The 21,770-nt window shown below is 36.3% G+C and overlaps 4 protein-coding genes across 5 annotated transcripts; 2 read left to right on the forward strand and 2 right to left on the reverse strand.

Moving 5' to 3' along the window:
• Window positions 1-350: 350 nt before the first annotated feature.
• Window positions 351-8,452, forward strand: LOC124451524 (rho GTPase-activating protein 29-like). Its single transcript, XM_047002206.1, has 17 exons — window positions 351-438; window positions 1,249-1,435; window positions 1,710-1,933; window positions 2,081-2,201; window positions 2,366-2,379; window positions 2,601-2,651; window positions 2,798-2,884; window positions 3,400-3,456; window positions 3,857-4,011; window positions 4,710-4,793; window positions 5,125-5,209; window positions 5,774-5,866; window positions 5,972-6,041; window positions 6,192-6,255; window positions 6,644-6,692; window positions 6,803-6,899; window positions 7,055-8,452. The coding sequence occupies exons 3-17, from the start codon at window positions 1,772-1,774 to the stop codon at window positions 7,789-7,791; spliced, it is 1,926 nt and encodes a 641-aa protein (XP_046858162.1). The 5' UTR covers window positions 351-438; window positions 1,249-1,435; window positions 1,710-1,771; the 3' UTR covers window positions 7,792-8,452.
• A 699-nt stretch (window positions 8,453-9,151) lies between these two features.
• Window positions 9,152-13,050, forward strand: LOC124441459 (RGG repeats nuclear RNA binding protein A-like). Of its 2 annotated transcripts, none has more exons than XM_046991974.1 (6): window positions 9,152-9,517; window positions 9,869-10,244; window positions 11,641-11,709; window positions 11,804-11,908; window positions 11,992-12,211; window positions 12,345-13,050. In XM_046991974.1, exons 1-6 carry the CDS (start codon window positions 9,286-9,288, stop codon window positions 12,681-12,683), a joined length of 1,341 nt encoding a protein of 446 aa, XP_046847930.1. In that variant the 5' UTR covers window positions 9,152-9,285; the 3' UTR covers window positions 12,684-13,050. The 2 variants fall into 2 exon arrangements, with proteins under 2 accessions (XP_046847930.1, XP_046847987.1); XM_046992031.1 differs by having other exon boundaries at window positions 11,644-11,709.
• A 169-nt stretch (window positions 13,051-13,219) lies between these two features.
• LOC124441623 (RING finger protein 11-like) lies at window positions 13,220-15,976 on the reverse strand. The gene is made up of 4 exons (XM_046992121.1): window positions 15,731-15,976; window positions 15,466-15,611; window positions 14,069-14,262; window positions 13,220-13,989 (listed from the first exon to the last, which is right to left on the reverse strand). The coding sequence occupies exons 1-3, from the start codon at window positions 15,830-15,832 to the stop codon at window positions 14,088-14,090; spliced, it is 423 nt and encodes a 140-aa protein (XP_046848077.1). The 5' UTR covers window positions 15,833-15,976; the 3' UTR covers window positions 13,220-13,989; window positions 14,069-14,087.
• A 170-nt stretch (window positions 15,977-16,146) lies between these two features.
• On the reverse strand, window positions 16,147-19,450 carry LOC124438412. The gene is made up of 4 exons (XM_046988543.1): window positions 18,563-19,450; window positions 17,764-17,976; window positions 16,530-16,687; window positions 16,147-16,264 (listed from the first exon to the last, which is right to left on the reverse strand). Exons 1-4 carry the CDS (start codon window positions 19,448-19,450, stop codon window positions 16,249-16,251), a joined length of 1,275 nt encoding a protein of 424 aa, XP_046844499.1. The 3' UTR covers window positions 16,147-16,248.
• Window positions 19,451-21,770: the final 2,320 nt, after the last annotated feature.

Consider the following 21,770-nt stretch of genomic DNA (forward strand, 5'->3'; position numbering starts at 1 on the left):
TCTAGCGTTTTTGGGAGCTGGCAAAATAACCAAGTTTCTTTTTTCTACCGGAATTCCCTCGCTTCCTCTTCAATTACAACAAGAGTGAAATCTTGTTGCTTGTTATCTACGAAAATAGCTTGCGCAAAAATGATGCGCATGCTCTGACACAACTCCTTTAAGTTCGAAAAAAATATTTATTTAGTTGTTAGAACAGTTGTGTCATATTGAACACAAAAGTTATGACATTTTTTTTTATCAAAAACAGGTGACGCGCAAATATTTCGATATGATGCATGAACTGGCTGTCCCTGTTCCAATACATTACAAAACCTTAGCTGAAAGCTGTCAGGGATATGATCCCGGGAAAGCATTTGAAAACTTCGTTCGTTTTCATCAATCTGCAGCCATCTACGCCGTCAATAAATCATTCGAATTTCGACCTTATGGAAACGGACGGTAAGTGTCATCCAATTAGCTCATTCGCAGTTTCATTTACAACAGCTTACAATTACAGTATGGTTTTATTGTTCTTATCATTTGGTATTCAAGGTAAACGCGAATGCCTCGCTCGTTCTATATTCATCATTCTGCTTCATTTTGTCCCCATATGTTTGCTCGGCTACCCGCGTATGCGCGCTGCGTACTTATTTTTTCAAGTAATAGCATGGTTATTAGTATTTGAAATTGAAAATTGAAGCTGCTACCACTTTTAATGAAAGAATTTCAATTGCTTGAAATCGAGCCTTTCAAGCATCGCAAACCATGAACGAATTTTTTTGTAATGAAATAACAACGGTACTTCCATCTATTATGTTGTGATTTAATTGCGCTCAGAGTGAAATGTAGTTTATTGCAATATTTGAATGATTAATTTGAAAATCAATAAAAGTTAAAAAAGCTGTTTGTTTCACTAGCTTTTGACAATTGCTAGTATGTGTACATTGTGTCACTATTTTGTCCTGTAGTGGATCCAGCTTTGGTCAAAAGGAACAATTAAAATGCTTTGATAAATAACAGCGCTATTGGTTGTTAATTTCTAATGAACGAAATTTCTCCTGTCGACCTGTTTTAATGTGTTTTCAAATGTAACTGTGGGAAAGCAGTTGTTGTTATGTCCAAGAGTTAAATATAGATATATGCAATTATGGAATAAATTAATAATTCATTTTGTCGTCCCAAGTCATTTATGCATACATCTAATTATAGTATGTTGGATCGAAACTTGATAAGTATTCAAATATTTATGGTATTATTATTTTATTTTAGGTTTGGCCATGAGCTAGAAAGTCCTGTCAATGGATCTCCTTTGGATACCATGAGCGATTTTCCGGGGGGACGAGTCTCTCCTACACTTTCACCTACGTCTAGTCCAAAAACAAAAGACCACCAAGAATACGTCCACCCAAATCCCCCTCCAGCGATGATGAATCTGAAGGTGAAACGAGAAAATCGAGTAAGTATGTATGTAGTATTTGCCGAAATGTAGTAAAACTGGGTGTATTGCATTTGCTTGTATAGTTCGTACAATATTGACCGCTGTTTATGGACTTAAGTCATTTCTGTGTAATGTGTATGCGGTAGTAACTTTAAATATGTCGTTGAATTTGTCACTTTGATGTTTTTAAGGGCTTAGAGTCTGTGAAGAATTACTAAACAAGTTGAAAATGGTCAATGTAATTACATACGAAAAGTATAAACAATTTATTGTTGCTTTTATATTTGCTTAGAGTCTGTAAAGAATTCCAAAACAAGTCGGCAAACGAAGAACAACAAGCAGTCAAAAGGTCCAATGACAAAAGAAGCGGCCACTCACACTTTTCATAAGATGCGCACGCCGGGGAAATGTGCCGTATGCGATACGTATGCATTTATAGGTTTGGAATGTGCTCAATGTGGTCTAGTCTTTCATAAGAAGTGTCTGGAGAATATAAAGACCCCCTGCACACGTAGCGTAAGTACTGAGAACTATTTGTGAAGAAAATTTTAGCTATCATAAGAAAACATGCTCTGATCGTGACTTATGTCATATATGGGTTGCTTCTTATTATACTCTCTATACATTTCTGCTTGTTCACTTTTCATTTCGACCGTAATTTAGAGAGTCCTGGCAAACACCAAAGAACTTCCTAGCCCTATGAAAACATTTGGCGTGAGGTTTTCTGAGGATGGAGGCGTTCCGGTTTTGGTCTCTAAATGTGTGAAAGAAATTAATCGAAGAGGTATATGAAGGGTTTGTTGGCTTTATAGTGCACGTTGTTCCTAGCGGAGATAGTCACCATTATATTAACATTGAAAACCATAATCTCGGTTTGACCTTTTGAAATTCACAATTCGCTCTTGAAATTGGTATATGTTTTAAAATATGTCAAATTTTTTTCCATAGGTCTCAGAGTTAAGGTGAGAATACGATAAATTCATTTGGTAATAAGTGTATTGTTAATTTAAAATTAAAGGCACACAATAATAGGTGTAATCTCAACTGTGATCACCTACGAAAAATTCTCCATTGTACCCAAATTGTTTAGTTAGGGTGACACGATTTAAGGCTTTTGAATATTTTCATAAAAATGGATTTGTTTTCTTGTTCCATTAAAATTTGTGTGTTTCATTTATTCAAGGGGATTTATCGAGTTTCTGGTGTGAAATCTAAGATGGAAAATTTGTGCCAGGTAGGTGATAAACTCTGACGCTATTTTCTACTATGCAACATAATGGTTTTAGAACTCCCGCCAAAATAAAAGTACTAGTCTTACCTTTTATACATTGTTGACTAAAAATGATGATCATCTAATTACTAATTCACCATTTTTTTCAGGAATTTGAGACGAATGCTGAGTCGGTCGATTTATCCACACAACCACCTCATCTTATTGCGTCCGTGCTAAAACTTTATATAAGACAGGTATATGTGAATTCATCTTATTTATTGATTATATCCATAATTTGTCGCCCAGGCACATAGTAAATATCTTTAAACATTTCAGTTGTTGGCTACATGCACATGGCTGTTTAAATTTAGTCAGAGTACTTGTTTTGGATGTGATTATATTGTCCTTAACTTCCCTTTGCGATTCGAGTTTTAAACTTATATTGAAAGAGTGTTGTATATGCCAAACAAAACACTGAAGTACTTGGCTTTGTTTGACTTTGTCGAAGAAGAGTGGAGGAAGTTATTTATCTATACTAAAAGCAGCTTTTCCTATAGTGGAGGAGGCTAGTGTTGGCTGTAGGTTCAAGTATGAAATGCAAATATTGAACTAAAAAAATACTTACCTGACAAAAGTTGATGGTGTGCACGGATTTAAAAATTTCATTTGAACTTTCTGTTTGCTTCCCCTTCACAATGCGATGTAACGATGCTCTTGGGACTTTTTTGTCCAATTTTGAGTTTCTTTAAAACATGTTGCTTTTCTCTAGCTTCCTGAACCACTGATGACTACAAAGTTGTATTCCGAGCTCATACAATTAGCGAAGGTAAATGTCATTGATAAAGAATCTTGTACATGGAAAAACTTCCATCACATTTTGGTTTGGCAGAAATTGAATGCAACTTGGCGTTTTGACTGTCGAGACATGTTTTGTAGTTGCTACAGTGCATGGCTATCGGTGTAATTGTCGAGACGTGTGTTATTGTTGCTACATATCTGTGTAATTGTTGAAACGTGTTTTGTAGTTGCTACAGTGGGATATCTGTGTAATTGTCGAGACGTGTGTTATTGTTGCTACATATCTGTGTAATTGTTGAAACTTTTGTTGTAGTTGCTACAGTGGCTATCTGTGTAACTGTTCAAACGTGTGTTGTAGTTGCTTCAGTGGCTATCGGTGTTGGTCATAACCAATTTTATCGTTTATTTTTTGTCTCTTTGTTTTGTAGGAAAGTGATCATCTTCCTCATTTACGCATCGATGACTGTGAACCAGAAACTAAAGAGGAGTTCAGAAACTTTTTAGACAAATTGCAAGAAACCATAAAGAAATTACCAAGATCTAATTATCTAACGACTGCAACCCTAATCAAACATCTTCACAAGTACGTTAATGAAACTTTTAAGTAATCATCGCTCATTTAATTTGACAGAATGGTGGATACGATCCCATCATAGGGATAAGAATTAGTATAATTATCAAATAATTCGATGTTATTGTAACGCTTGGACGTGCCTGCGAAACTTTGTAGCCTGTAAATTCATTGACAAGTAAACGTTGTGCACAGCAAAGGCGCCTGTCTGACTTTGGCTAATGGTTTTCTGAACCAATTCTGTTTTTTTCTAACAAAAACAGACGATTCTGGAAGTCTAAATAGGAAAAAGCAAAGAATTTCACTGTTATTTGCATAAAGATCAGGAGTTGATTACCTAGGAAGGGGGGGAGGGGGAGGGATATTGAGCACCTCTCCTGGCTTTGGTTTGAGATGGCTGGGTTGCCAATTTTCTTGCGAGTTATATAATGATGAAGAGATATATTTAAAAGTGTGCTCCATAAAACACGAATTACAATAGCTTTCTTTTGATTGCTTTGTATAATCATAAGGGAAACAGAATTTAACAAAACAACGCACGGTGACCCCCTAAGTAAGCGTCAAAATGGATCGTCCCCCCCGTACAGAATCTTCTTGGATCCTAAATACCACTTTCACACATCTTCAAATTTTTCATTGGAATCTTTACAATTATTCCAAGGCTCGAAGTAGTCACATTTAATGAACTCTTTAATGCATCTTGTTTTCAGAGTTTCACTCCACGAAGAATATAACCAGATGAACTCGAACAATTTGGCGATAGTTTTTGGCCCGACCATCTTACGATTGGAAAGGTAACTTTAAATGTTTCGAAGTTCAGTTTCAATATTCTTAAAACGCCACAACTCGTCAAAAACTACACGGTCGCTCGAGCGAATGTGCTCAAACTTGTTTATGGAAAGTGCAAACAAAACGACGGGTACTCCCAAAATGGACATTGTGCAAATGAAAAATATTGACAAATACTGTTATTGAAAATAAGAAAGGATAACTACAAATTTGAACAACATTTAGCAAAATTTTCACTTAATTTTCATTGCAATATCATGTTTAGTTTTGATTTTGTGAAAGCTATATGCCGGCATAGAATTCTTTCAAAGATTTTTATACTTTTTTTTTCTTTAGCACGATACCTGGATCATCGCTCTCCTCTCTGGTAGACATGTCACATCAAAGTCGTATTGTTGCACTACTCATCGTGAATCCTCAAGTATGTTGAGCTCATGCGTTTACACAAACGATTTACAGACAATTAAAGTCGCATTCACCGATTGCGCTTTTCTGTTATTTTACATTCGTTATTTCGACATTTTTTCCATCGATGTATACTCTCATCAAAAAGTGTTGTCAACTTGCTTCGTTTAACGAACGTTTACCCCCAAGATGCGTATTCTTGTTATACCAAGTATCGAGAATTTTCGACTAGAGTCTTCTTACTTTTGTAAAGCCTGGATACGATAGCATTTGCAATAGATACAGTGACAAATGAACATTTTCAATATGGGGAAAGGGGACAAAATAATAAAATCATAATAAAATTCATATCCTCTAAACGACTAGAAACGGCCTTTTTTCGTTGATTATCCTTACCATTTTGGCCGTCATATATGAGTTCACAATATAAACCCGTTCCCTTCCCCCCCCCCTCCAATTCCTACGTCTCTTGATGAATGAATGACGTTTTAATTCCATCAAATGCTACGTTATTTTGCATGTGTTTGATAATTGTGTATTGGATCATGTTCTATGATGATTATTGTTTGTTTTTATCAAGTTATTTGATGATGTACCGGATGAACCTGACGATGAGCTTGAAAATGTATCTATCGAGGAAAATGATTCATCTTTGCCAAGCTCTCCTGTCGAGGTAGAAAAAATAGAAATAGTGAATAAGTTTTGTTGTCCAAATAATTTTTTCCTTGAGAAATAATATATATGTCGTGATAATCATTTTGGTGATAATCATTTCTAGAAATCTGTCTTAACCGATTCTAAAGATGAAAATGGTGTTTGTAATATCGATAGTGAAACCTGGGTTGGAGGTAGGTCGTTAGATAATTTTAAACGTCGATTCTATCGCTTGCATGGCGGTATGTTATGTACTTACGTGCGAAATTTGAATTCTTGTCTCACCTGTAGATTTTGTTAAACATATATATATACTTCTTGCTTATATCATATTTTATTTCAAGATGAAGTTCCCTCTCCAAAGGAGCATTGTTCATTTCAGTTGACGGATATCACCAGTACTCGAAGGTGATTTTGCCTGTGACTTTCATTCTTCGCATACATCTCGTTTTGTTGCGTGTGAACCATTAACTCCAGCATTTTCTAATAAGATTTGTAGGAACAGAATTTGTCTGTTTTTTTGAATATCATTTCGAATTTTCATGAGATGATTAGGAGGACTTGGGTTTAGTTTTATATACATTTATATATAATTGTATTGGGTTGCGTTAGATTATCGGCTAAAGGAATGCATTTAGTCAACAGTTTAATTAATAGCGATGACCTAAAAGGTAAATGATTTTGATAACTGTTGATTTGTGACAAATTTGTGTTAATTAGCGCTATTCTACAGCAATAATTATTCTCTAACACACCATTCATGCATTCAACGTTTTTCCTTTGCATTTGCTTTTAGGGCACAGATCTTTGACACAATGAGAATCAGTGAGTCAGATAACTACGAGGTAGGAAAAGATATATTCTCATAGTTCTGTTAAATATGTGGCGTTTGGAGTCACCCATACTTTATGAAAATTTGTAGCTAATCGAAGTTTTTCCTTTTTCCTCATTTTAGGGCAAGGCAGCAATCTCCCTTCTTGGTAGCTCAGAAGAAAAAGATACAAATTTTGATTTCCCGGTAAACCGGAAAATTTCATCTGAACGCGATACAGGTAATTCTTCAACGCTCTGTAATTCATTTTTCTGATACATCCTCGATTGCTTTTGGGCGAAAACCTACAAAAATTCAAAAATTTCGAAAGTCGTGCCACCTGGCAATTTCATCCAATTTATAAAACAAATTTGTACTGTTCTCTTTCCTCTTTAGAACCTTCAAGTTATTACTCCAAACAGACTGACGTCGTGCAAAATGGAGTATTGGATGAAAACAGTTTTGTTTCCAGTTATGAAGATTCATCAACTTTGTCATCAGTTGGCTCACTGTCAAACCAAAATTCAACAGAGTTTCAAACCAGTAAAAGGGGCGATGATTCTGAAGTGGAACTACCTCAATCAAACTTCGGTAGTACAAAGGATAAGATGGATTTTGATGGAAATCGTCCGCGAAGACGATCTAAGGCATTTAGTGCTGGGAAAAAAAATAGTGAAATGCTAGCGAAACGCGGCTCAGCTCTTATGAACACCTATATGGTTGAAAACAACACCAGTACGGTCGAAAGCGATAATCAAGAAGGAGAAATTTCTCTTGAAAACCAATCAAATGGTGAATTATTAGTTATTGCTTCGGAAACAAACTCCAATGAAGCAACCGATTCGGATATCACTCCAGTGCAAACAGAAACAGAAGGTCAGGTTGTTTCTGGTAAATCGCCATTCTTGGAAATGAAGGCACCGATTGCGTTGAGATCGGAGAATCAAGTCAATATAAATACCTTGTACAAAAATACTCCAAGTCGAAAACGTAATGCTACGTACGAAATTGACAGAAGACGAAATGGTACTTCTAGACCAGAAAGACAGAACGGCATTTTGCTGGCGATAGAGTGTACGGTACACGTGCTAGGCATACGCGCGTCTCGGTTAAAGATCAAATCAAACAATTAGAGAGTAGAGAGCAAAACGACTCGTCAACAAATAAACAAGAGGGAGTTAGGAGCTCCAAGAAAACTTCATCTGATATTGTTGAGGACTCTCATGGTGTTCAGGGAAAAACTATTGATCTTGTCGATGGAAAAGAGAACGTCAATGGCAACTCTATGGGTACTGGTAACCCGATAATTAGAGATTATCCTACGAGAGACATATCAGGAATTTTTCAACCGCCCAAAGTTCCAGTATCTAAATACAAAACAGGTGATGATAAATTCTGTGCCGTGAAAAGGGATATAAACTTAGATTCTCCTCAAACTCAGACGTCAGACTCGTCTGAAATAGAGAGCGACAATGTGGGCACGGAGGCAAGCTTACTTCCAACGTGGAAGGGACAAGGTCTTACTCCTCGTGATTCAAAACACGCACCAGAATTTGTGTAAACCTTTGAAGTAGGAAACATTTACAGAATGCTGTAAACAAATATTATGAAAAATTATGTAAGGTGGTAATTCCTATGGTATTACGTTAGTGAATTATAATTAGAAAGTCCTGCACTCCAATAAGATTTAATTTTATCCAATGCACAGCATCTTTGCAAAATTGATGTATTTTCCTCATACATATATATATGTATATATATACATGCATTTATATATTAAAATATACTTGCAGACGTGTGACGTTTATTTAAGTTTTTGTCTCGTTATAGCCAGTATAACATCAATTTTTATTATTCATCTTCTATCTGGGGTATTTACCAACATATTTTTACAGTATACATGTTTTTCTGTTATCGCTTTCCACGCTCAAAGTTTTTGTAATTTTGAAAAGGACGCAGGTCATCAAAACAACGGCGAAACTAGTATGTGTCCAAATAAATAAATTTATAATTAAATATTAAACCTAATGTAAAATGTTTATTCAATTAATATATAGTTGGATGGGGTAAGGGGACACGGGTGATTAAAAGGGATGTCGAGCGTGAACCCTGTTGAGGAAAATGAACATTTTGAAAGCTTCCTTCATCATGGAGATTTTGCTGTTTGAAAAATAGTTCTCTAATGATTGCGGGAAGGGCACTGTACTTGTCTAATAGCCAATAGCTAGGCGTAGCTTCATCACATGACCGGTATGTCTTGTGCTTTCCTTTTTCATCTCACTTCAGCAAAGTAACTAAATAATCTAAATAAACTCTTCTTAACTGAATCTCGTGTTCAGCATAAATGGATCAAAATCATTATATCTATGATCAAAATGCGCTGGCTTCATGATTCTTTTCGCTGACTGACTTTCCCATTGGTTCAAACCACTTCTGCGATATTGCATCCAATGATTGCATCAGATTAAATTATATCAACATAATATCTAATATTAGATTCGGAAATGCATCGAGCATGCTCTCAGCTCTCGTTCACGCCATCTTTCATTCTCAATGGCGGGGAACTGTAGGTGACGAATTCAGGCAATCCATCGCAATCTGGTATCCGAGAGAAACATCGCGGCCAAATGGATAGTGAATACAGTGTAATGGTGAGCAATAAGTTTGCTGGTCTTCTTATGGATGAAGAAGACCAAGCAGAAATGGACATATTGATTGTTTCGAGCGAAAAGTCAAAAGACGAAGTGTATGGGAAGGATTCGAAGAAGAAACAAATCGTGGACAAAAAGCTAGCAAAATCTGGTACAAAAGATGCAGTGTCGAGAAAGGAAAATATAAATAGTGAAAACAAGAAAGATAGTAAGTGTGCTTATGTTGTGGTAAATGCCTTGCTGCCTAAGTCATGTGCAGGTGGCTGTCTACACATGCATGTTTAAGCTTGGAAGCTTCAGTTTCGTTTAAAGCACAGTTTATTATTGAAGTGTTATGTTGTTTCGTCTGTATATGCCTATAATTAACGCCCTCTCTAGTCGCCAAAACTTTAACTAGTGTGAAAGGAGGATAAAAGTTGCTTGTAGTACGTGTATATTATGTAAATACACACGCCTTTGATACAAACTTCTGTTGACTTTAAATCGCGATGGTCTGAAATTATGTGTGACACAATTGCCTCCGAGCGTCACGTTTATATACGATTATTTGCGCTTGTAGATCGTAAAGAGAAACTAGATGACAGACGTGCAACAAGACGTGATGATACCAAACGTGAAAATGAAAAAAACACAAGAATAATGAACGACCCTTCGATTTCTAATGAAAAAAAGAACTTTGATAAACCTCGCGGTGGTAGGAGAAGGGAGAATGAATCCACTGATATTGACAACAACAATCGAGATGAGAAAAAGTTTGATTCAGGTGAAAGAAGATCTGGTGCCTTTGGGAGTAGAGAGAACAGAGGTGATAGAGTGGGAGGATTCAGAGATGAGGATCGTGGGGGTGGACGAGGTCGTGGTGGTAGAGGACGTGGGGGATTTGGTCGTGGCAGAGGAAGAAGAGAATTTGATCGACATAGTGGAAGTGATAGAACGTAAGTAATACAGGTCATTGTTTTTGTATTCAGGTGTGATAAAGGGTTGTTTTGATGATTTGTCATTGGCAGTTATTTCTTGATGGAAGCAGTGTGCTTCTCTCGGCAAACAGAAAAAATCACAAACCATTTTTTAGATTTAATTTGAACCCTAAATTAATGAAAGTTGTATTGTACAATTTATAACTTCTTTCACAAAAATTTACTTGCACACAACATATGTATAGAAATGGTTCATGATTTTAGGAATGACTAATTTTGTCGAAAATAGAAAAAAATGGCCTTTCTACAATCATATATGTGAGCATATTTATTAGCAATATCTGAGTGGAAATGAAATTATATGTTCCCAATTTGCAAATATGGATCAGGCTCCTGCAGTTTTTTAAAAAAACATTATCGATGTATTTTTTTTTTAAATGTAAAAATCTAATTTTAGTACTTAGCACAGTGAACAAACACCAAGCACATCTGTAATTTCATAAAGAAATGTTGTCATGTTTTAGCATTGATTTTGAGTTCTTCCTGTACTATTTTTACTAAAATTCAACAAAAAATATGAGCATGTTTGCTTGCACGTTTGCATTTATTCATTCTCTATGTTGAATGGAAACAAACATGTATGTGAGTGGGATTAAATATTTTGTGATACACCAATTATACCAATACATTATCAACAAACTGATGTTGAAAAAAAACCATGTCCAGCCGACAATTTAAAAAATAAATTAAAAAACAAATTCTAAAGTAACAAGACATTTGAGATTGCAAAATATGGATCAAAACAAGACGAGAAGTGAAAAAGGAATTTTTGACTTTACTTCAAAGTCATCCTCTGACAGAATGAGGATGACTTTGAAATAAAGTTAAAAATTTACAGTTCACTTCATGTGTTGTTTTGATTCATATTTTGTAATCTCAAGATGTTTTGTTTCTTCATAATTTGTTTTTTACTTTAATGATATTGAAAATCCCCAACATTTATTGAAATTGCGATATTTATTAATAGCAAAAATGTAACGTAAAATGTATGTTTGGTTTTTTAGTCACAGATTTTCTGTTAGGAAAAGTGAAATATGTGCTTTTGTTTTGTATGTGAAACTCAATGAAAATCATTAGTTTTGATCACAAGTATTTTTCTTGTAATTTTCTGACCGATGTCCCTAGAATTGAAGCTATTTCATTGATAAATTGGAAAAAGAAGTTTTTGAGACTATCCAGCTTAGATTTCATGTAGTACTTTATGCATGGCCAAAAAAAGCAAGTTTTTGCAAGCACACTCTAAATATGTGTACCACAACTTGTTTAAAATTGGTAAAGATGTCTCTTCTGTGACACTTCAACGGTTGATGGTTACTTTTCCCTGATTGGTTTGAGTTCATCATTTATGTTTTAGAAGTGTTAAACCAGAAGAGAAAAGAGATGGTGGTGGACAATACAATTGGGGAAAGACTACTGATTTAAGGTTAGTTTAAAAAGTAAAGCTGTATGCATTGGATGTCATTTGATATGACCAAGCTATTTTTTTTCCCTTTGAAAAACAACTTTATCATTGGTAGTGATTCTGAAAATAATCCTGGGGAAGAATCTGGTGATTGGTCAAATGAAACTCCAGCACCCGTTGAACCAACTGCTGATGAACCCAAGGTGGACCAACCAAATGAGTCAGTATTTTTCTGAGTGATTATTTAACTTGCTTTGATCAGTTTAATGCTGATGTGATAAACAATCCAATTTGAAAACTTAGAGAAGAAAAGATATCTGATGATGAAACCAAAGAGCAAGAAGTACAAGAAATGTCTTATCAAGAGTGGAAAGAGCGACAGGAACAAGGAAAGGAACACATGAAGTATAAATTAGAACATACTGAGAGAAAGGCAGGCGAAGGAGAGAACAAGTCCCAATGGAAGAATACTAAAGTTTTCTCCCGTAATGAAGATGTTGATCCTTTATATACTGAGCGCAGGGTATAGTTTATTTTACAATTGTACCTTTTAAATGCAATAGAATGCATCTGCCATTGAATTTTTAGATTCTACTACTTTAATGCTAAAAGCAAAGATTTTCTGTTTATGAAATTCTTTTCTACCTTACTGGTAGGAATACGAAGAAAAAATCAAAACATCAGGTCGAGTGAAACAGACTCTTGAAATTGACTTCAAATTTGCACCTGGTGAGAAATTTCAAGAATCTCGTGGAGGTCGCAGGGGTCGAGGTGGACCTCGAGGTGGTCGTGGTGGTGAGCGACGAGGTGGTAGCAGTGGTGGTTCAATGGATCGAGGCGAAAGACGTGGTGGTGGAGGATTTGGAAGACCTGGAGGAAATCGAGGCGGTTTTAGTGACAGACGCGGTGGCGGACGCAGCAGTTTTGGAGAAAACGACGTGGAAGCCAACAGAGGGCTTAAGTTTGACACAGAAGATTTCCCAACTTTGGGTTAAACATTTGGTTACAATCTTCCTTATTCCACGAGAAATAAGCTCCTGTTTTGGTATCATTGACTTATGCATTTACTGTTGTTTTTTGTGTGGTCAACCTTCCTTTGTGGTAAAATTATTTTTTTGTGAACTGGGAGATTTTCTGGACTTATATATTCCAGTTCACGTAAGGAATCGAGTTGACTATTTTGTAACTGTGACAATGTACGCATACGTGACGTTCGTAGTGTGTGTGCTAATTGATAATATATGCGTTATGCTCAAACGTTCATAGTATTGTCTAGTTCACTTTTAATAGTACTCATGACTTTTGATTTATTGTAATGTTTATTGAAACAAACACAATGTCTATGAACATGTGATAATGCAAGCTTGCATAGTTTTGATTTCTGAGTATAATATAAACATTTCGCGTGCTTGAAGTAGGATAGTTACATCGTATAGTTACCAGAAATTGTAGTCGAAAGTGATCTTAAACAAAATGTTGATTTTTGGAAAGATTTGGTCACCACTTAAGGGGATAGAGTAGCAAAGAAACATACCATCAAAATTTTATTTACGTAATGCCAAAACACAATGAATAAATGTATACAAGTTTTATGTAAGTGCATGTCGTTCAAAATTGACCTACACAATTGAAGTACACCTTCAAAATTTAACAAGTTTAATTTAATATATTATTTAGCAATAATTGCTTCATGCTTATGTAATCCCTTGCTGTTTTTGTGTTATAAATTAGCATTTCTAAATGAATGGATCCAAATCCTATGTTGAATAGTCAACCTTTTGTAATGAACGCTTCTACCAGGATAATCTCATTCATTGCAACAAGTTGTTGACTTATGAGTACTCTACAATTAACGTTTAAGTCCCCCATTATTTACAAAGACTGTTACATACAGAAAAGAAGTACAATATTTACAATAGTACTGGATACATATGTGGTAATGTTGCAATTAACTTCCCAGTTCTGATGTTTAGAGATAAAACTTTATCATCTAAAAATTAAACTCCTATCTTAAATTCAAAGTAAAAAAAAATTTTAACATCTCAAATCATAAGCAATGAGTGTTCATTCTCAATTGCATAAGTAATTAGTATACACTATACAATTCTACCAACAATAGCAAACTATCATGAATCAATGGTGGCACTTCATCTGAAAATTTCAATGTCCTTTCACAATTGTGCTCAAAACCCAATTATACCATGACTTTTATAAATATCAATTAACATGATCTAGCATATATACATTTCCAAAATAATATAAACTTTAAGCTTCTTTAGATTCTTGCACCTCAAGTAAGAGCTGAAAATAAGAAAACCAGAAACATTAAATTAATATTCTTCAGTAATTATAGCATGAGAGAAAACCAAGGGCCAGTCACCTGAATCAGACAAATGACTTTAATCTCCAGTTTCATAAGAGGATAACAAAGCTGCATCCACTGGTTCCATGCAGGATGGACATGTAAATGACCTGATTAACCAATCATCAATACATTCTTTGTGGTAAATATGCATACATGGAAGGAATCGAATTTCATCACCAAATTCAAAATCGACCATGCATATGGCACATCTGGCAAATCAGATCAAAATAGTTTCAACAATTTATAGGAAGTATCAAATAACTTTCCTTTTCAGTTTTATCAATCTCAACATGAGCATTACAGATGAAATTCCTATTAAACATGTTTTGGTGTTGCTATGTAAATTTTGGATTTTTAATATTATTATTTCTTTCTTTAGACATCCCAAATATGTTCCAGAAAAGTGGAAATTCCCCATTAATTGTCATAATCATGAAATTCTTAAGTCAACATTTTCTGCCTCAAACAAGTGTTTTAAAACAGACTTTTTCTACTTAGCTACCGTAGTAAGTTCTATATTAGATTTTGCAAGACATTATGGTTTCAGAAATACTGTGAAACAATATAATATGGTACATTTTCAAACACCCAGGAGCATGTCAACTTTACAATATCTGAAAGAGTTTCAGCACTGAAATAGAGTCTCACGAGTAGAAACAGGGCAGTTCAAATTCATTATCCACTAAGCAGAGGGGCACTTTATAAAATTTTTTTTCCCATCTCATGTATAACGCACTTTAGCTATAAAAAAACACATGGTGTTAAATGTTAATATGAAGTTATGATCACAACGACAGCTGTACACAATATTAAAAGGAACCGCACAGAATTACGGTAAATCATAATATAAAAGCGAGAAGCGACACAATGAAAGATATCTCAAGTGTTTATCTTCCTTCCCGCTATTTCCTGGAAGCAGACATCAGAAAAATAAAGGACCTATCAATTGTTACAATCAGAATTCATTTATTCATGTTTTGCTGAAAGGTCTTTTACTCCTCTGCGTTATTCGCAATTAAAAACCGAAAACTGTTTCTTTTTCGCATAGATGGTCAGCGAATTACGTATTCAAAAATGGCGAAACTTCGGCACTAAAGGCCATCAAATTCTTAGTTTCCTACGCGTTACGCGTTGGCGTAATAACTGTTTATACGTGAGGGCATTTGCGAGACAGGTTTTCGATTTCTATTTTGAAGGTTTCGTGCTGTTTGCCATATAAAGGCAGCAATGTGTAAATGGAAAAGTTGCGTTGGGCTTTAATCCCTAGCAAAACGAAATTTTAAACAAAAGAAGAACACAAACGCTCTTTGTTGCATTTACCATTACATCATGACACAAGACCATTAATAGCGCTTAAAAAATTAAAATTAGTTTTCGTTTAACCATATTCAGCTAATTTCTAAACAACTTACTCTCTTTTCTTTTTCGTTTCGTCATATTTACCAACGGGTAAATGTTGGATTAAGCCAAGCCGCTGAGCTAGTCGTATTTGTTGTTCCTCCGACAGCAGATGGGGAGCCCTTTGACTTTGTATATAATACGAATATGGAGGGTCTTCCTATGAAACAGACGAAAGGTAAAGCGTCATATAAAACGTCCAAAAGGCACATAAAACTGAAAAAAACTACACAGAAAAGAGTTAAACAGTTGAAAGTTCGTGAACGATATCTTGAATACCTGATACGGTGGCGGAGGCTCCCCTCGCGAATTTAGGGCTCCGTGTTCTTCGTGTAACAAGGAAATATCATCAGATGTCGGGCTTCTAAGACAATTGCCCATAACGGGTCTTTAATAGATTATTTCTAGAGCCACACACAAGTAAATTGAAATTTATAGCACGCAAACCACCGCATATAAACTTTCCAGTCATTAGACTCATAATATTTTGTTATGTTTTATTGTCGTTCCCAGTGTTCTCAGTGGTCGTTCCTTTTCGTAACCAATAAACACCGGAAGAAACGACATTCCAGATTCCAGATATCAGGGGTCGGGTCATTGTGGGTCATTGTCCGAGTAACGTCATGGTAACGTCACGAACGTCACTAAAACGTCAATGAGTCGTCAGTAAGTGTACACAAAGCAGAAATGGTATATAATTGTATTGTATAAAATTATAAATTCTAATTATTTTAAAGTAGCATTTATGTAGAATGTTGTAAAACAGAAACATTTTGCTCCATTGAAAATTGCGACACCTAAATAGCAGTGAGCCTAAAATTGATATCAATATGTTTATATTTATAGTTTTAAATATAAGTATAAATATGAATGTAAATATAAATTTAAATATAAATATAAATATAAGTATAGATATAAATATAAATATATTTATGCGTAAAAAATTCTTAGATTAGATATTATACCTCGATATTCAAACATATATACTATTCGTATGTTGATTTTTCATGCCTCATTCTATTTTTGGCAATTTGTAACGTAATTAATAGCTGTATAATTAAAAATTAAACGAGCTTACCTGTAAGTGAAGTTTGATTGGGATTCTACCGATCCATTGCGAGGAACGAAGGGATTACATGAGATTGCGCCAGCGATCACAACTTCAATATTTAACGCTTGTCGAATATCATTATAACCTTGGGTCGGGGTTAGCAGCCATTTACAATCGGCAATAATCTACACAGTACTAATATCTATTACATAACAAAGAGTAAATCCAATATGGGAGGGCATGTAATCCCTTCGTTCCTCGCAATGGATCGGTAGAATCCCAATCAAACTTCACTTACAGGTAAGCTCGTTTAATTTTTAATTCTACCTCACCATTGCTACGTCACTACGGGATTACATGAGACTTTAAAGTACCAATGATATGAGACAACTGAATGAACCAAACCAGTACCAGTCATAACTAATTTTATACTCTAACAAAACAAAAAAATAAATTTTTAAATAACATTGTGCAGTAATGCCTGACTAAAATTAGCTAAACCCTCAATTGGTTTATGATAAAATTTTGCAAAAGTTCGTGCATTAGTCCAGCCAGCCGTATTCATTATAGTTTGAATATTCACTCCCAATAGTGATGCTGCAGACGTAGAAGCTGAACGTGTGCTATGTGTTTTAAAAATGTTCATATCTACCCCAGCCTTTTCCATTATTGTTTTGATCCACCGACTCAAAGTGTCCTTGGATACCGCAGAATGGGGTTTAACAAAACTCAACAATAGCTGTTTTTGTTGTCCTCGAATGACGGAAGTCCGCTTAAGATATTCTTTAAGGCATAGGACAACACATAATCTCTCATCCGGTGTGTATACCTCAAACTCTAAATCCTTTATGTGCCTGCCGGGTTTTGACTGCTTCACCAGCCCTTTGACTTGGAAAATAACTTTGTTTTCCTGCAATATCATGTGATCAATATGCAACAGATGAATTGTTTGCAGTCGCTGCCCAGACAATATCACCAGCAAGCTTGCCAACTTTAATGTAAGTTCCTTTAGTGACAGGTGTTCAGCCAAAGGTAGCGCCTTAAAATAGCTAAGCACAATATTGACGTCCCAAGTAGCTGTGTATCTTGGCAAACTTGGTCTTTGTTCAAATACCCCTTTCATAAATCTGATGACCAAAGGGTGAGATCCAAGAGAAACGCCGTCGTGCAATGAGAGAACCGATGAAAGGGCACTACGTGCTGTATTTATGCCACTATATCCCAAACCGGACTTGAACAAGGATAATAAATAATCAATTACCTCATTGATCTGTGGGGCACATGGTTGAAACCCATTTTTTAAACAAAATCGTGTCCATCGTTCCAAGTATCCCTTGTACTGCTGCCGGGTTGACTTACGCCAAGAACACATTAATATTTCAGTGGCCTCTGGTGAGATTCCTGTACTTTCGATTGATTGCCGGATAAACTGCAGGCCATCAGTCGTAATCTCTGTGACAGAGGATGTTGAACCCTGGTTTGTAGGGCAATATTAGAATGTCCTTCTGGTAAGGCAACAACAGCGGTTCTTGGAGTAGCATCTTCCGAGAATGGGATACCATGGTTGTGTGTTCCAATCTGGGACAATTAATATTCCTGTAGCTTGATCTTGTTCTATTTTCTGTAGCACCCTGCCCAATAAAGAGAAAGGTGGAAAAGCATAAAATCGACGATTAGTCCAGTCAAACGTAAATGCGTCAATTGCAAAGGCTCCTGGGTCAGGATTCCATGAAATATAAGGTTGTATCTGATAATTGAGCCTTGAAGCAAATAAATCAATATCCGGTTGAAATGCGAAAAACTGAACAATATACTGATACATGCTAGGATTCAACTGCCATTCTGTTTGGTCATGAAAACTCGAGAAGCTTTATCTGCTTCCCCATTAAACTTGCCTGGTAAGTGTACTGCAGTAAGCCAAATGCTGTTTTGAATGCACCAAATCCATATTTCCCTAGCTTTGGCATTGCATTGAAATGATTGACTTCCCCCCATATTATTTATATATGACACTGCAGTTGTGTTGTCGGTTTTTAGGCAAATATGTGTATTGGACAAACTAGAACAAAAGGTTTGTAAACCCAAAGGACTGCAGACATTTCCAGATAGTTAATGTGTTGCACAGCTTCAGTGGGTAACCACTGCCCTCCTGCAGACTTTCCCTGGAAATTTGCTCCCCAGCCAAGCAATGAGGCATCAGTAAACAGTGTGTACTCAGGCTTAGGCTTTGAAATTGTCTTATAAGTGGTTTCTATATTATCCGCCCACCATCGCAAATCAGCCAGACTGGTTTTGGAAGGTGTCATAACCTCATCATAATGGCCCCTGCAGGCCTTAAGTGCTGAAATTTTATCATTCTCCAGTTGTCTGTAAAATAAAGGGCCCATTTCTACTCCTGGAAAACTGGCCACTAAGATTCCTATAACTTCAGATACTTCCCTTATGGAAGGTTGAGTTTGTGTCATGAGTTTTTCACAAGCTTGCTTTAACCGCCGCGACTTGTTGGGCGTCAAACTAACAATCATTAGTTTAGAATTTAATAAAAATCCCAAGAATTCTATTTCTTGCGATGGGATGAAATTTGACTTCTCTTCATGAACGCAAAAACCCAGTTCAGATAAAAACGTGGAGGTGGTAGAAACATTATGACGACAATCGTCATAGCTATACCCTTGTAAATAGGAATCATCAATATATCCCACTGATAATAAGCCCTGTGCTCGCAAATGACCATAAACTGGTTTTAGTAGCTTGGTAAACAACCGTGGGGCACATGCAAGACCATTGGGCATACAAGTAAATTGGTATAACTGTCCCTTAAAGTGAAATTTAAGATACTTTTGGTGGGACTCATGAATAGCTACAGAATAATACGCATCCCTGATATCCAGTGAAGCCATGAAACAATCCGGTTTTATCATTTGAATAACCTGCTTAAGTGATTCCATCTTAAAATGTTGGTAGCGTACAAATTTGTTAAATCTCTTTAAATTTAGTATCAGACGAAATGACCCATCTTTCTTGGGGTCAAGAAAATAGTAGAAATATATTCCCTTTCTCATGATGACTAGGTATAATAACCTGCTTTGCTAACAACTTAGAGATTTCAGCTTCAATGAAGGAGGCTTCTTTGCTGAAAACTGTTTCTGTTTAGAAACATGCATTTGGGAAGGTTGTTGAAGTAAATCAATTTTACAACCTTTCACAATATTCAAAATGAATGAGTCAGTTGTTAAGTTTTCCCACTTATTATAAAACATTGAAGTCGCCCGCTATAAAACTAGAGGCTGAATTTTGACTTACCAACTTATATTGGGTAGATGTCATTGCTGTTTCTGGCAGTCTTTTGGTGCCTTTTCTTTCCCGGTATGGGGTTTGTGCCATCGAGGGCCCTGCCGAAAATTCTGACCATAATGGTCCCTTGGGCGATGTGAGTGCCTGGAGTAGGAGCCCGTTCCATTCTGCCGATCATATTGTCGGGAACTAGCCAGCTGTTGGCTTACTCGATTGGTGGCACTAATATCCTGCACTTGTTTGGGTAAATCATCCCCAAATAGCCAGTTTGTGAACTCAATATGTTCACCACAAAGTTGCTGATATTTATCATTAAGGTCTGGTCGTATCAGTTCTCTACGTCTTTGCACGAACTCATAATTAGTATGTCCCAGAATGGCCATAGAGTCCATTAGACTCCTTATCATTGATTTATTATCCTCAAGTTGAGATGAATCAGCCTGCATGAGTTTGTGGATAACTTTAACCACCGGAATGCTAGCCTTCAGTAACATATTTTGCACCCTTTGTAATTTAATATCTCGACTCCGAGTGCTTGACTTCAATTTCGGCCAAATTTCAGGGTTGATTTTAGTGCCTACAATGTTCTCGCAGTTTGTGGGCCGAGTACTCTGTGTCAATTTTTCTTTAAGTTTTTCATCGGTTAATCTGTTACGCACCATTTTGTTAACAATGCTTGCTAGTTTAGGATTAACCTCTTCAGCACATTGTTCGTCAAGGTTGTATTCTTCAGCTATTGAGCCTAGAACATCCTCCTCATTTTGAGCAGAGGCAACATTCGATGTAGTGTTGGGATCATTCCCTGCTAACAATTCGTCAACTTCCACGTCAACATCACCTGTTGACTCACGACGCGCTCTTTTAGTAGCTTTTCGCGTTTCCGATGCTACTGATGCCACGGAGTCCGATGACTCTGATGCTGAGCGAGTCCTAGTGCGCCCCTGTTTGGTAGCGTTGCTTAACTGCGAAGCAATAGCCTCCGTAAGCTTAGAAAAACCTCGCTGAAGACCATCAGTTAGGACTTGTTGCATTGCAATTATATCTCGTCCCATATCCCTACCGTCATCACTTGTCGATGGTATATCAGATGATGTTTTAATCCGTCGGTTATTACGACTTTCATCTCGTTCATTTTCCGAGCCAGACGAGTCTAAGACTTCATGGCCGGTTTCACCTTCCGCCGCCATGCGTTTTCGGTCGATTGCGAAGAAAAAACAACAAAATGAGCAGAAAAATAGTTTAAATTGACGATTACGTCGACCTGTATCGTAGTAAGAGTGGGAAACAGCAAGATTGCTTGCTGTAAATTCCCCGATGCAAAACGATTGCCCAAAATATATTAATATTACAATGGCAAATACAAAAGCGTCCTATCTCGTTGTGTTCACCTTTACATTGAAGTTGTGATCGCTGGCGCAATCTCATGTAATCCCGTAGTGACGTAGCAATGGTGAGGTAGAATAAATGAAAGTACAGTGCGCAACCGACGTCTACTTATTTTACCACTGCTACTTACGAACACCTCTTGGAACCGGAAACCTCCCGTAAGCGGACACTGCTTTTAGATCCCTGCCATAAAAATATCATCTTTCATGACTTCTCATAAGCGGAAACTTTACACCTGGTCGTGGTCCCAAGGGTGACCATTGGTATACATATATGTCCGTGAGAATGATGGCTTACAGCAGGTTTGACTGTATTTTGCATTTAAGAAAGCTGCTATTATGCTTTGAATATCCCTGGATCTGCTCCTGAATAATGGATTGAAGACAAGATTTAGCTATTACTTTCTTTATGAGATGATCAAGAATACATCAAGAATATATCTGATGTACATCTAACAACAACAAAAACAGTCCTTCTCGGGACTATACCAACCTGGACGATCTACATTTACAAACATGTTACGATACTCCAGGGTTTAAACCATTTGATCTTGAATAATCATGGATTAGATTAAAGCTTAATTTTTGT

The sequence above is a fragment of the Xenia sp. Carnegie-2017 genome, unplaced genomic scaffold (genome assembly GCF_021976095.1).
Source record: "Xenia sp. Carnegie-2017 unplaced genomic scaffold, XeniaSp_v1 HiC_scaffold_1, whole genome shotgun sequence".
Classification (NCBI taxonomy): Eukaryota; Metazoa; Cnidaria; class Anthozoa; order Malacalcyonacea; family Xeniidae; genus Xenia; species Xenia sp. Carnegie-2017.